At 41.3% G+C, this 16,483-nt stretch overlaps 1 protein-coding gene across 3 annotated transcripts in view; it reads left to right on the top strand.

Moving 5' to 3' along the window:
• Positions 1 to 616: 616 nt before the first annotated feature.
• Positions 617 to 16,483, top strand: part of gramd2aa (GRAM domain containing 2Aa) — a 28,182-nt gene continuing 12,315 nt past the window's right edge. The window contains exons 1-3 of one of the 3 annotated variants that reach the window (XM_035172031.2): positions 617 to 976; positions 9,109 to 9,213; positions 15,910 to 15,967. In XM_035172031.2, the coding sequence (XP_035027922.1) occupies positions 837 to 976; positions 9,109 to 9,213; positions 15,910 to 15,967 (303 nt within the window). In that variant the 5' untranslated portion in view covers positions 617 to 836. Of the gene's footprint in view, positions 977 to 3,506; positions 3,741 to 9,108; positions 9,214 to 15,909; positions 15,968 to 16,483 lie in introns of those variants that run through there. The other 2 variants (XM_035172212.2, XM_035172114.2) reach the window with 2 other exon arrangements.

Raw genomic sequence — 16,483 nt, 5'->3', positions numbered from 1 at the left:
CTTCCTCCCTCTACAAATGTGTTTCTGCTTATCGATCCTTCAATGAATAGACCAATCAGGGAGAAGCTGTTAACAGGTAGTTTATAAGTAGTTTATTGATTGATCATTTTTATGCTTTTATTTCTGGAAAAACCTTTTCAGACAAATTATTACATAAAACTGAGCTTTTAATGTTTAATCTCATGTTTTAAAATATGTCAAACTCAATAATCCTGCAGGACTTTATAGGAATTAAATGAAATGTCGTTTCTCTGAGTTAGGGACAAATAAAGCAATTTAAAGATTCGCTAGGACATTGGTATATTATGGAATCAATTTTTCACAATAAAACAGTAAACGATTGCAAAATGAAATGATCATTGTAGTTGCAGCTTGAGGTTTATGCCGGAGCAGCCGTCAGCAGTTCATCACTGCACGTCGCTGCTCCTCCAACTTTATCTGTGGGTATTTTTAACTGCCCCACTGAGAATATGTTGTGTGCATTAGCATAATGCAACATCAGTGACAGGCAGTGATTACGCTGGGGATGATTTTGTTGAGTGTAAATGTGAAATCTGATTATCCTCTCTGCTCCAGGCTCTGCAGAGGGAGGAGGGCCGGGGAGAGTGAGAGAGAGAGAGTGAGAGAGAGAGAGTGAGAGAGAGAGGATGAGTTTGGCTGGAGGATGGATTCAGGAGGAAGGAGGGGTTAAGATAGCAAAGTGCTGAGCCAGTGGCTTTTCCACAGAGCAGCTGGCTGGCATCAGCACCGGACGGGCCGCTCAGAGGAAGGATACCTTGAAGACGCCTCTCATCCGCTCGCCGTGGGACGCTGAGGTCGACTTCCAGGAGGTGTTCATGGGATGCACTATCTACGCAGCCAGCCCTAAGGCCCTGCCCGCCGACGAGGCCCCAGGCCAGGACAGATACTACCAGCTCCCCCACTGCCGCCCTCCTCATGGTAACTGCAGTCAGAGGATAGCAGCCAGCAGAGCCAGGTCAGTCAGCAGCAGCAGAAGGTGCAGAGTGTGTGGTGTGTCGATCACGGGTTACACTGAGCAGGTGGAGGCAGATGATCCAGAGTGAGACGTTTAAACTGGGCCCAGTGCAACGTGGACTGGGCCAAACTTTAACACCAGTGGTGATTTTAACAGTTATTGTTTATAAATCTAGAAAAACAAGACTTCAAATTGAAAAAAGCTTCTAAAACAGCAAAATGCAATGAAATATTTTCCACCAAATTTCTAAAGATATTATTATATATGTACAGTTGCAGTTTGAGATCCAGTTTGAGTGATTTAACGGTTTTTGCCTCTGGATAAAAAAAACACAGAGGTTTCTGGCCAAATTTCGACATAAGGGAAATGAATAAACACATTTAGAAATGAGTGACAATGAGTGAGTCAGTGTCGGGTTTAAATTAACATTGTGAGGGCGCGTCGTGCTGAGTGAGCAGGTCAGGGAGCAGCATGTGTCATCTGATGGTTTCTCCAGACTCAGTATATTTAGCAGCTTCTCACACCTGCACTCTGGACCAAAGGGGACAGATGCAGCTTCTCGGCAGGAGGTGAGCTCGTGACCCACCAGAACAACAGTGTTGTGTTTGTTACACCAGTTTAGATTCATCAGCAGCTGTTGCAATAATTTTTCCAGCCCCGTGTGCAACTGAAACTGAGAGAAACTGTCTTTAGCGCCAGAGTCTGAACTGACTGTAACGTGACTGGGTGGAAAGTGGCTCAAGGTTTTTAGCTGAGATTTCTTTATATATGATTTTCTTCCATCTTTATTTGTGTCGTCTATGATGCGGGAGATTCTGTTTCTACTTTCTGGACGGTGTTCAGTTCTTTTATTCATCGTTTGTTCAAAACAATATTTCTTTCTTCATCATGTGACCAGATCCCGATGTTATGACACTTGTTTGTTTACTATCACCACCTCCTTAAATGAATGAGGTTTATAATGTTGTGAAACAAAAGGGTGCCGGGTGTCAAAGTCAGTTCTTTAAGTTTTACTTTGGAATGACTGAATCATTTTCTGTCAATATAACAACACTTTTGATATTTATTAACTTTTTTGATAAGTTGACTGTGTCAATCATCTAATTGTCTGTCACCAACATTCCTCATCGTCTGAACTATTCACCCACAGTTGGTTTAGAGGTCGGACGCCTTCAAAGAGCCACAAGATAAAACTGATCAACAGATGATTGTTGGGAGAGGAAAGAAAAAACTAATCAGAATAAACAAATCTCATTTCAGTTTTTTGTTGTAGACATTTCTCTAATATTTGCAGCCATTTGATATTAAATATTTAATCATTAGAACTTTTAAGCTAAAGAAAGATTTCTGAGAAATGAGTTCTCTCTTGGCCCACGTTCCAACCTTCCACCAAGGTTTGTGTAAAATCTGTTCTGTTTGTACAATCCTGCTGGCAAATAACCAACCAACCAACCAACCAATAACCAACCAATAACCAACCAAACAACCAACAAAACAAACCAACCAACTAATAAACAACCAACCAACTAATAACCAACCAACCAACCAATAACCAACCAAACAACCAACAAAACAAACCAACCAACTAATAACCAACCAACTAATAACCAACCAACCAACAAAACAAACAACCAAAAAAAACAACCAAATAACCAAATAACCAACCAAACGACCAACCAACCAAATAACCAAGCAACCAAATAACCAAGCAACCAAACAACCAAGCAACCAACAAAACAAACAACCAACCAACCAACAAAACAAACAACCAACCAACCAACCAAACCAACCAACTAATAACCAAACAAACCAACCAACCAACCAACCAACAACAAAACAAACAACAAAAAACAAACAACCAAAAAAACCAACCAACCAACCAACCAACCAAAAAAACAACCAACCAACCAACCAACCAACCAACCAAACAACCAACCAACCGACTTTGGAAATCCCCTCAGAATTTACAGCCAAATACCTGCAAATATTTTGGAAATTATGAGGAAAGTTTCCAGTAAATTTGTCGCACAAAGATCAAACCTCACCTCAACGTTTATTTTGAAAGACTATTAATCGAGCTGATATTTGCTGACGAGTTGCAGAAACCTGTATTATTATAAACAAAGGGACGGGGCTGAAAGCAGAATAATAAATAAATAAACACGAAAAAATGTGTTACCTGTTTAAAAAACATTTATTCAACCTCGTCTTTTCTTTTATAATATTCTTAATGATGCTTCAACCCTTTTAACATTTTATTGTTTTAGTATCTTTTACTGTGTTTATATGTCCTGTAAAACTCTATATGATAAGTATTGTTATTATTATAAAGTAGTAGTAGCTGATTGGTTTTCTCAATCAAACTCAAACAGCTTTTGTTTCTCCTTCCTGTTGAACACGTGACTGAGTGATCAACGTGAGCGGGTTATTCTGAGTGTGAGAAGAAAATAGTTTAATCCTCAGTCAGTGAGTAAACAGGAGGTGAAGCTCAACCCCTGCACACGCACACACACATACACACACACACACACACACACACACACACACACAAACACACACACACATACTGGCAGGAGGAGGAGGAGGAGGTCACCGCTGCGTCTCTCAGGATTTCATGGTTCGTTCAGAGCCGGAGCTTCATTCATTTCCTCCGTGGGTTCGATTCCCGGTGACCGAGTCCGATGTTTGCTCACGAGTCGCAGACCTGAGAAGTTTCGGGGGCGACGAACCTGCGGAAAACGTCTCGTCAGCCGCGGAGCTTCAGGTAGGAGACAGGAGTCAAGCGGCGGAGAGAGGAGGCGCGGAGCTTCCGTTACACCTTTAGAAATTAAGAGCACCAGTGATGAAGATGAGGAGAACAGGCGTGACTGTGTGTTTTTAATCAGTGGGGGGGGGGTGGTGCTGTTTAAACATGAATTAATTGGATAACTAAACAATTAGTTTAGTTCAGTCGTGTTGAGTAATTTGAAGCTTCTCCGATTATGAATATTTACTCATGTTACCATGTATTTTTTTGTATAGCCCATATTCACAAATCACAATTTGTCCCTTAGATCTTAACAAAGTGCGAGATCCTCTTTTCTTAACCCTCAACAAGAGTAAAACTACAAAATAAACTATTAACGGGGGAAATAATGTGCAGTAGATGCTGCGAGTAACTGAGAACATCAACAAAACATCAGTATTTAAAACATTGATTAGAAGAAACTGTAACATAATGGAAAGTGTATGGTTAAAGTGTTTATACATAAGAAAGTGTCTGATAGAGATGAAGGAAGCAGCAGTGACAAATGATTTGAGGAGGTGTTGTCAGTAATGGTGGAAGATGAGAGTAGTTATCAAGCAGTCGTGTTGTAATCGTAGTACACGATCAGGATCCATCACCACAGCAATTATCTTTTGTTTTTACACTGTTAATTAGACTAAACAACACATTACTTCAGATATGAAGACGTCACATTGGGTTCAAAAGATCTTGCAGACGACACAGATGTTAAATTGTTAAATTCCTCAGTAAAATCATCATCAGAGACGTAATTAACGATGGTTGTTGATCATATCTCTACCAGGAGAATCAGGAACAGCTGTAGAGTAAATGCACATTAAAATCTAGTTAATTTAACTGAATATCTAAATTCTAATGATTTTATGTTATCAGCAACATTTCATACCTCACGTTTCTCAGAGTCACTTTAATAGAAGTGTCAGATGCTCTAATATCTTAATTTTATTCCAGTGTTATAGAGGAACATGTTAAAACTAAACTTTGGTGCATATTCAAACGGTCAAGTGATTACACCACAACAGACTTGTGCAATTCATGAGAAGTGTGATTCAGCATCTTCATCATTTTTTTGTATCCTCCCTTGTTTTACGGAAAACGATTATAAATTCTTCAAGTGAATCATTTTTACACTTTTATCTTGAAGAAACGCTTCAATTCCCATTTGAACCTGACTTCTCTTCTTTTGATATTAAAAGATAAAGTGTAGATAAAAAGTGTAAGTGCTACAGACTCATTTCAGGAACAGTCATACATAATAATTACATAATGACTTGTATGATGCCCAGTATTGGTTTTTGACAGTTATATATAGTTTGCTCTGTAACATTTCTTACACAAAGTAATAAAGATCCTCCTGCTTTTCACTAGATTTAGACCAAAAGACAACTATTCATTTTCCTGTCCCCCTGAAATCCTGTTTGTATTTCACACTGAACAGTCACGTATGTGTCTCCATGTACTTCTCAGTTATTTGAACATCCAGAGACGTGTGTTGGTTTAAAAACACACGTCTTCCCATCAAAGGCCGATCTGAGCCACTCGCACAATGGGGACGTTATTTCAGGAGGTCTCAAGCTGAGTCGCTGCTTCTGTTCATGGGCCGTGACTGTGTTAGTGAACGAGTTAATGTGCAGAACATCCAGGGATGACTGAGGAAAAACATGAAATCACTCTGGTGCCAAGTCTGCAAATAGTTTGTTAAAGATCCAATAGCAGTTTTACTAAGTTTGAAGTTACACACATAAAATAAACCTCCTGTGTAAGACTTTAAAAAACGTTATCATCCTCTCACAATAAGAAAAACCCACCCTCAGCTTCACATTGTGTTGAACCTTGGCTTTAACACACACACACACACACAAACTGTGAAAACAAAGCAACACACATCACTCACAAAGTCGTGTCTCTCCTTAAGTTGTGTAAATCTCACACGTTAATTTTATCTGGATGTGATACTTTCACATTCACGTGAGGACCTGAGAACCACCAGGGACAAAGAAGTACAGACAGTATTTCAGGCAATAGCGTCAGTAGCTTGTACTGCATGTGTACACAAAGTAATATGTACTTATAAGCGATATCGAACAGTGTTGCTTGACAAATGGACTCGATGTTAGATTGTGACAACACCTCAGCGTTAAGGGCTTCAGGAATGGGCGAGCAGATGCAGACAGAGAGCGAGAGAGAGAGAGCAGTGATTCCTCAGCAACAATCCCAGGACCTTAATGAGATTAGTTTATTGGATTGGAGGACATCTTGTGACAGCACAAAATGTTTGTCTGTGGAGACGCAGGAGGACGTGAGGAAGAGGGAGAGGAGGAGAGGAGAGGAGAAGGAGAAGAGATGAGGAGGGAGGAGGAGGAGAGGAGGAGGAGGAGATGAGAAGAGGAGGAGGAGAGGAGGAGCGGTCTCAGCATTTCAAAAATCACTGGTGTGAACAAGTTGGACCTGAGCCGAGCAGATCCAGCAGAAGAGTCATCGATGTTTAACTGTGGCTGCAAACCAAACCAATCAGTGATCTCATGTTCATTCAGTCTGACGCCCCCCCACTCAGACTGCAGTGGGACCAATCACTAGTATTTATCTTGATTGGTGCGGTTTTGATACAACAGCTGAGAAAGAGGCGCTGAGTGGTTGTGTTAACAACAGAGGTGGCTGCTGCTGCCGCCGTGGAGAAGTTTGTTTCATCCACTATTCAGAGAGAATTAAACAAACTGTTACTACAAGTGGAATTAAATTGACTGTTGTTAACACTCCAGACCTCTCAGTTCATTCTGTCAGGTAAAGGGTCATCGTGTTTTATTTTTTCTTTACCCAAACTAAAAACTCGGCAGCTGACCGACGGTGACCGGTCACAATCTTGTGCAAATTGTATGCCGCTGCAATCTGATTGTCATGCTTGAGTAAATGGAAGTGAACCAATATGTGTCTGGAGGCTGGATCTCTGTCACAGTGATTTCCTCTGCTTTTACAAACAGGCAGAAACAAGCTAACACTTTTGGTTAATGGAGAAAAACCTGCAAAATGATTTATTTCCTCACACAGTAAAACGATCCAGCAAATAATTTATCCTCTTTAGGTTTTCATTCAAACCATTTTCTCAATTCTTGTAAAATATTAACTTATTCACTAGTATTACTTATTTAATATTTAGGTCTATGGTTTAAAAGTCATGGATACACAGTTGTTATATGTCGTGTTACATTGTGAGGTAATTTCACTAATTTCAGAATACCACTTTCACAATTCTAGTAAAATATGAACTTATTCACAAGTTTAAATTCACCTCCTCATAGATTTAATCAGGATTTAAAAAATGTATAATTATGTAAAGTTCTTTTCAGCTGCCTCGATATATATTTGTGTTGATTTAAGAGATTTCTTCTATATTACAATACTTCAATCCAACCCTTTCCCCTCAAGTCCAGCACAACTACAAGATCCACTTTGAACCGTGTTTTCAACAGAACTGCAGCAGCACCACGAGCCTTTACTTTGCCCTGAGGCCCACATCTGGAACCAGACCCCCATGAATCCCTTAACCTCAGGCTTAAGGTGAAAAGACTCCACAAACACTTCCCTTATCTGTGACAACAGGCCCTTCATCTCCCTGATGACAGATAACCAGTCAGATGCGACCTCTCGCACCAGGAAGTCCCTGTTGTTTGAGCAGGTCAGCGGCTGACGTAAAGCTTCTGGCCAATTAGAGATAATACGCTGGAAAGTGCATGTGGGAGCCTGTTTCCATCAGCACCTGTAATTATACCAGAACAGGTGGTAACGACTTCCCCTCTCCCAGAGGAGAACACGGCACAGGGCAGGTGTGTGTTCGTGTGTGCGTGTGTTTTTGAAAGAGAAAGAAACATTTGTTGTGCAGGCGAGAGGAAGAAGTTACATAATAGAAGGTTTAAAACTTTTCCAGAACTCGAGCTGCAAGAGGCCGACAACAACAGAGTGAACATTTAAAGGATCAAACCAGCTTTGTTCTTCTTAATTCTCATGTTGATCAGTATTTTCCAATCAGGTGAAAGTGAACCTCGGGGGGTGAGAAGACGTCAGGGGGTGTTAGGAAGGTTGTGGAAAAGGAAAAGTTGATTAGAATTGATGAATAATTGAATAATTAATAATGATAAACCTTATTTATGAAGATGAGAAAAGAGTAAAACAAGAAAACATTATAGAGATGATTAAAATAGTCGGTAAGAACAGAACTAGGAGACCTGACCTCAATAAATGAGTTAAGTGTTGATCCTTCAGCTACAAGCAGAGGTGAAATGGTTGAAATAGTTACCTCATTATTTAAGGTATCAGATAAACAATTGAAATTATAATTATAGAATAATTATGGTTTAATAGTTGACGTGGTTGACTGTTTAGATTTTGGGTCAACAGAGAAACAGATGACAATGTTTGCTACAAAATAAACTGTTGAAATAGTTAATTAAACACAATATTTATCTAAAATTAACAGATAAAAGTAACAGATTTGAAATTTGGTAATAAATAAATAAATAAACCACAAATAGCTCAAAGTAATGGATGAGCGGTTGGAATCTAATATCAATGAATGTAACACTGATAATTAAAATCCTTCTTTTATCAGTTGTGTTAAATAACATCCAGTCACATTGTAGTGTTGGTGCTCGTGTTCATGTGGGGACCTCAGGGTCAGGGTCACACCTGTTTGTTTTCCTCCCACCAGAAGCCATTTACTGCACTTTACCAACGTGTGCAAATCACAGCATTTAGCCGTTCGAACGACCTGAGCCACATTTCATCCATCAAGCTGTGATTCTGTTTCTTTACATGAATCATTCCTTCACTGGACCTTTTTTTTAATTTTAATTATGCGTCTCATAACCAACCACCTTCGTTTCTCCTTCTTTCTTTGGCTCTCGTTTGTTTTTCGTGAGGCATTTGCTTCCAAATAGTTTCGGTGTGAAGAGTAAAACATTTTTTTTTTTAAAGAAAGGTTTGCGTCAGCTCCCAGCAGCGCGTCAGGTCAGCCATCTGCACAACCTCTGAGGCGCTGTTATATATTTCTCCTACATCTGGGTGAGCGTTGACCCCATTTACACGAACACGGCCTTATTTTGCTGAGCAGAGATTTTTAATGTAGTGCAAAGCAGCAGAAATCAGACTTTGAATGTTGCATCAGCGCCGTGTTGATTTTGAAGACAAGAGTCCACCCGGTTTGCCCCGTTAACTTTTACAGGACGAACTCTATTCTGGGGCCAAATCTGGAAACAAACGCAAACATCTTTTTTTTGTTGTTGTACGAGTGCACATGAAAGTCCGGTGGAGCGATGCCTGCTGTTAACATCGAGCTGTGTGCTTGTGTGTTCAGGGCCAGGAGCATGACTGAGCAGCAGGAGCAGAGCGAAGAAACAGGCCTGCTCTCAACTCAGGACCTGGACCCCTCCAAGGACGACGACACACACGGACACTTCAGGCAAATCTCTCACACACACACACACTCGCACACACACACACACACACACACACACACTCTCACAGGCTATGCTGCTACACTTGCTTGCTCTTGTTTCCCCTCGTTCACCATCTGTATCCTGTGCGTGGTCATGAGTTACAGCCCGAGGAGATTTATTTTCACAGCACTTATTTTGTTTTACTTTTATTTCAGCTGCATTTGATGTCAAACAATGGTCAAATGTGCACAAACACGTGCACACAAACAGACTCACAAAGGATGTTCTCCCCCCCCCCCAAAGTCCTGGGTAGAACATGCAAATGGCTGAAGTTATACCACTAACAACGTGTTCTAATCTATTTAATGTCTCTCTACGTCGGCAGAAGAATGCATGTGTATATACTTGTGTGTTATATAAGAAGGATTGGAGACAGGAGCAGTGTAATCCGGGGAATCAGTCTTGCGAGGGATTTGGCACAGAGGCACAGTGTGTGCTGGACGACCCAGTGAATGGGAGGGACTTGAACTCTTTTTTGCACATGTCAGTCACTCAACAAGTCGTGTGTGTGTGTGTGTTGTTTGTCCTCTGGTGCTGCCAGCAACATGTCCGCTTGTAAATATTTGTCTACATAAGCTGCTGGTGTTGATTTACGGCTACTGGGCCATAAGGAGCTTTATAAATACACACAACCGCCACGTATCATTGACCTAAAAGGTGGTTTCTGCTCACGGTTGCTCAGGAGACACAAAGCAACGTAAACTTTAATTCTGAATCTTATCTCTGGGCAACTGCTGAGTTTTAAGTGTGATATTTGCTTTTCTTTTAGCTCTGCTTTGGGCTCCTCCTCCTCCTGAGATTTACTTCATTGAACTCTTGTCTGGTTTCTTATCAGAGAGGTTTTATTAGAAACATCTGCCTGTTGACGTTAATGAAAGGGACTGATACTCAAACATGGAATAAATGTTCCGTGAAACCAAAGCTATAAGTGGCTGCACGTGTAGAACTCAAGAGATAGGTGACAACTTCCTGTAGTTAACAAAACTATTATATAGCACAGTATTTGTGTAGACAGTTGTGTGCTGCCTTGTATTTATAAAGCATTAACTATCCAGTGTAAACTTGAATATTTGTTTATATTATATTTTGTTAATTTGGGCATTTAGGGATTTCATGTAAAATACTTAAGGTTTCCTCAGTCAATGTTCTGTCTCTTGTTCCATCTCCATGTTCTTGCAGCTCATGTAAAAGCTTTCAAATATATAAAATGTGTTTCTCCGGACGTGCAGTTTAATCTCGTGCTGTAACCACAGTTGGATTATGGAACATGTGCTGCTATCATCAGTCCATCGTTTCCTCGCTGACGATGTTTGGGTTGTAACTGAACCTCCTGATAAACAGTTTCCAGACATTTGTTTCAGACACTGTCTGGTGCCTGGGAAATTAAAGCTCAGAGTGTTTGTAGTTTCTGAGTCGAGGCGACAGCTGCTCATTCACTATCTGTCAGTCGGCTGCACAAACAAATAAAAAATGACCTTATTTTCACCTTTCTATGAACTGAGTCTTGTTTCAAATCAGAACGCAACTGAAAATAAGTCCTCCTCTCTCACTTAACTCCCAATTTCCCCTCCTCCAGTCAAGTCACTGTCAGGGAGTCCGCTGCTCCACCGGCCACCGATGGGAGGTGTTCCCTTTCTAATTTAGGATTCAATTTAGGATCCTTTGAGCCAGTAATTAGTTTCACTGTTCCTCCGCACAGCCAAGGGCACGGAGATACGTGGACAAGGTGCATGCGTCGGGCCGACACAGAAACACACGTCACAGGCGACATTGTGGCTTTGCTCCTAATCTGCCTGTAATCTATCGGGTTTAGTTTCATTTCTAAACCACAACTTCTGGAATAACAGACGGGATGAAACTGAATTGTTTGGATTTGTTAGGTCAATATGGATTGTTATGCGTCGTGTGCAGGACTCAGACCGGTTCACTGGAGCCTCGTCCCCTGGGCTGCATCCTTCGGAGGCTGCGTTTCAAGCCTGATTGCGTCACAGCGGAGCGGCCATGTTGTCACGTTTCAAAGGCTGCTGCAAACACGGCTTCCGTTTCCGAGCAACAAAGCATTGGAGGGCGGGTCCCTCTCGGGCCAGCCTATGGTAGGAAAGGAACGAATCAGCCGTACGGGCGGCCGAGCTACAGATGCAATGGTAAGGACGGAACGAGCTGGTGAGACAAACAGGGAATCCTCTGTAGACCAGAGTGTCTCAGTTTGATCGACTCATTAAACTGTGTCGTCCTCCGAAGGATCCGACCCCTGAATTAGGACAAAGCCTGTTTGTACACATTGTGATTCCCTCCAACACTGACTTTAGTGGTTGTAAATGTTGATGAATTAATTCCAAATAAACTGTCTAAAATAAACTTTAAGTGACACTTCAGTGACGCTAGACTTCACCTTCAGCTGTCCATCATTTCCCCACACGCCATCCTAACACAACCTCTTTTAATCCCCTTTGTAAAACAAGCTTTACCCCGCTGCACCTCATCCGCAGCTCCTTTAAAGCCACAGTGGGAATTGCCTAGAGCATTTTTCTTAGATGCAACAGCGGTATTGATTAAGACCTGGATGGTGCTTTAAAGAGAGGCACAGACGGAGAGCGAGCGCGAGGACTAGAAAAGCCAGTTGGTCCCCACAGAGCCGCCTGTGTTTTTAATAATCATTCTCCTCTCTCCACCTGGGAATGCCGAGCTTCTGTGGTTCCTATTTATAGGCGGCGAGCAGCAGGCGGGAGGAGCAGCACACATGCACTATTGTTCATCACACGGTCACATGGGACGTCTTTTCTACCAGCGAGGAACAGGGAGAGGGATGAATTTGCACACGGAGAACAAGCTGCACAGAATAATCACATGTTAATCAGGGGCGAGCTATTGACCCTGTGACATGATCTCTGCTGTAAATTGGGTTGGTTATGGATTACCTGTTAGATTCATTAAAGTTTCACCTTTAAAGTAGGTATTCTTGGACATTTTAAAGGTATTCATGGATATTTTGTAAGTAAACATGATATTTTAGTGGAAAAACAAAGGTTATTACATGTGAAAAAACATGAAGACGGGTTTCACTTTTAACTTTTTACAGCAGTTTGGTCATTTCTGAAGGTTTTGATAGCTGCAGGATGAATTTTCTTAGTGTTGTTCTGAAGACAGTACAGATGTAAAGTGAGGGATGTGTCACTTAAAGTGTGTTTAAGGTGTCCAGCAGGCGAGCTCACTGCACTGCAAACAACACACACACACACACACACACACACACACACACACACACACACACCTATTACAGGGGCTTGTTTATTGTTCCCATAAGGAAGACCAGTCCCCATAATGTGACTGTGTAAACACATTTATGTCCCACATGTGTTTTACCAAGACCATGCACACACACACACACACACACACACACACACACACACACACACACACACACACACACACACACACACACACACACACCTCTCCCCTTCTAAACCCTGCTTGGGTCCTTTTCCAGCCCAGTGAAACCTCCATTAGGCCTTTTTACTCCACCGTGTACATTTCCTACAGTTGAGACTGTAACTTGTGAAGCTTCTAATGTTCACTGCTCTGATGCAAATGACCGATCACCTTGACAACAGTAGTTTGACCAAACAATCGTCCACTGAGCTTTTAACAACGTCACAAGTATTTCATCAGCAGGTTGGATTTGCATGTGGAGCTGGATCTGTTGTCGAGCTTGTTCAGTGGTTGTTGTGCTTTATAGTCCTAAACTCTCCAATACATCTATCTCTCTCGCTCTCTCTCTCTCTCTCTGTGTGTGTGTGTGTGTGTGTGTGTGTGTGTGTGTGTGTGTGTGTGTGTGTGTGTGTGTGTGTGTGTGTGTGTGTGTGTGTGTGTGTGTGTGTGTGTGTGTGTGTGTGTGTGTGTGTGTGTGTGTGAAATCATGAAAGCATGCGTCTACCTTTTTATTTTGCAATGAATTGTAGCAGGAGAAGAGATTCTGAGCAGCTTATTGTCGTCTCTGCCGCTCCGCTCATCACTCTGCTCTATTTTAATCTATCTTGTGTTAGCACAGTTCTGTCCTTTATATCTCACTCTTAGGGGGAAACCATATTTCACTAAGTCTCGCTCGGAGGCGGCTGCCCTGTCACCTTTAATACTTCACACTCTGACATATGGCTCAGCTCTAATTTAATTTCATTGTCGGCCATCTTTCAGTTCAGTCTTTGAAGTATCATCAAATAAGCTAATGTAAAAAAGGAAACCTGACAAAATCAGATCAGGGGACCTCTGCAAAAGAAGGTTATGTTTTCTGAAGTATGTATTACTGAACTCATTTCTATAAAATGTTGTGGGGGTGTGGTTTAGGACCAGAAGAACCACCCATTACATTTTGGAGCAGATTTGGGTAAATAGGCAGATCTAATACTAATAATATGATTTCTGATGTTGATTCATATTTTTTTTCTCGTGATAACTGCAAACTAAACAATAACAATAATAATTTAAATGAACACTGACCTATTTGCTGTCCACGCGTATAAATCATCGTCTCTCCAGCACAATTAAAGGTGTCGTCAGGTTCCCGCTGTGAGAAGCAGCAGAGTCAGGCTGTTGGAGGACAGAGGTCGTTTCTTCCTCCCCAGAGGACGATCTCTCATCGGAGCGGCGACGCCGACAGTCCTGCTTCTGTAAAGTCAACACTGAGGAGTGTTTTAACCGGATGCACCTCAGTAAAGGACGCTGTCCAAGGAGAATACAAATGTGCTACTGTTACACCGTGATGTTCCTCCAGGTTCCTGCTGAATCGGCCTTGATGAGAAATAGATTTTCATGAAATATTATTCTTTCAACACTCGTTAAGATAAAATGTATGAAGTGGTTTCCTTTTCTTACTTTTCACCTACGCTGCATTTGCGTTAGTTAAATTTGTACTGGGCCTGAGGTCGCAGCTAGCTCGTAAGGCTAGTAAGGATGATTTATAAGCTTGCTCCCGTGTATAACGGCAACATTAGCACATTTACTCCTGGGTAATTTTGGAAGATAAGATGTAGAAGAAGAAGAGTTAGACCTGAGTTAAAGTGCAGTCCATAATATTGAAGCATTTTACATTTCAGACAGAGGTAAACAAAAGCCGGATCATTCACGGCTACGCATGCGATGCTAGCCATTTTATTTGCTGCTAGCCGCCATGCCGGCTGCTGAGAAAAAGTCACCAGCCAATAGTTAAGATAAATCCCCCCGCTCCCACTACCCAGACAGCGACAACTGGATCAGACCACAACGAAGTTCAAACACCCAAAGCAAGACACGTGTTTGTGACTGTGTGTTTAGGGACAGTGACATTACAACACCTATAGACTGTGTAGGCTGAGAACACAGAGGGTTGGTGGGGGGGGGGGGGGTGCGGCTGATGAAGGATTTGTTTTGTGGTCTGAGATGCTGCTGGTGCAATATACAGAGAAACAACCTTTAAATGTATATTCAAAATAGTACAAAGGTTAAGGTTCGTACAGTAAATTGATTTGAAATCGCATGTTTTATGCATCAAAAAATGTACCAGTTGCTTTAATTGTCAGATAAAAGTCGGGGAATAAAAAGATCGATATATCTCTAAAATATAGTTTAGTAGAAGTATAAATGACCATAGAAATAAAGTAAGTAAACATAATTCTTTACTGTCCACCTAGTATTTTATCGTAAAATGTATCTGACCTTTATATATTTATAAATACAGTATATTTTCACTTTTATCATCACAAAATAAAAGAATCTAAGAGGATGACAGGGGCAGATTTATTCCTGTTGGACTCCATCACTCTCTGACTCTGTATTCATGTCTTTTTCCATTTCTCAAAATGAGAAACGTCTTCCACAGACAGAGATAAAACGTAGCAGAGCCGCGGCGCCTCTGTTCTCTCGGTATCTGCCCGAGCAGGAGAGTGTTTTCACGTCAGCGTAGTCGTCTGCTCACTGTCAATCACCTGACACTCACACAGAGATACAGGGAGAGAGAGAAGACTCCACCCGTCAGAAACATCCTCCCTCTCAGACTTTGTTGTTTTAACTGTGACATCAGTTCATTTCAATGACATTTGCCTTAAAGGGCTGATTAAACTGTATTCAACTGTCTGCCTTACACATAAATATGAGTATTGTGCTGGGACATCTGCTGCACTGCTTTGAATATTCATCCTGAGGCGAGTGTGATGCCACAGAGTGTGTGTGTGTGTGTGTGATTGTGTGATTGTGTGGATGTATCCTGACTATAAAAACAACAACATGGATAATCTGCTGGCACGGTCACTATTTGTATTCAAACAACTCAATATTTATCTTCCTCCGTGTTGTTCGGTGACAGCCTTCGTCTCCCTGCAGTTATGCACACAATGGTGATTAACTTGTCATGTGGAAGCCTTGACCCAGCTGGGATTTTCATGCAACGTGCACATGCACAGACACAAGCATACTGTACACATGCACACAAGCTAAACACCATTTGTTACGCTGCCAGTGTTTTGCCAGATGGTTCTTTTCATCTGTGAATATATTAAATTATTTTAAGGTTTTTCTTTATTCCCAGTAGCACATTGAATTGACTTGTAGATGCATCATATATAAACAACCATCATTATTTGAGAGGTAAATAAATGTCTTGAATAAGGATTATTTCTCTTTCATTTCAGGTTTCAGCTGATCGAGGACTTGTCCTATGAAGATGTGAAGAAATGCTACAGGGGCTCGGTGAGTCTGGTCTCTGTTTGATGTTAGTGCCAATGGTGGAGGAAGAACTCAAACATTTCACTCAATTAAAAGTACAAACAGACAAAAATGTGTGTTATCTAAATTGTTAAAAGTAAAACGATCTTGCAGAGTGGAGTCTGTTCCCGAATGCAAACGTCTACGACACCTTCATGACTCAGTGTTCTTCCGAATCCATTTTGGATGTTTCTTCACCAGTGAGTGACGCTGCTGCAGGCGACGCTTTGTGAACCAGTTCCCCCCCAGTTATAGACACAACGTGTTCAACATGCAACCTAATGGTTCATGAAAATCCAGTGTAGTAGAAAGTACAGATATTTGCTGACACATGTAGTGGAGTAAAAGTGAAAAGTAGGTTACCCGTAAAGTACATGAAAAATGTACTTCACTGCATCCCACCACATGGTTGGTTTGTCTGAGTGAGTCCGACCAGTTCTATTGATCTTAACCTATGTATACTGGAGTATGATTAGTTTTTTATTAGTTAATTTATATTTT

Source organism: Hippoglossus stenolepis, chromosome 1 (assembly GCF_022539355.2).
Source record: "Hippoglossus stenolepis isolate QCI-W04-F060 chromosome 1, HSTE1.2, whole genome shotgun sequence".
Taxonomy (NCBI): Eukaryota; Metazoa; Chordata; class Actinopteri; order Pleuronectiformes; family Pleuronectidae; genus Hippoglossus; species Hippoglossus stenolepis.
This window is presented reverse-complemented; position numbering and strand designations above follow the sequence as displayed.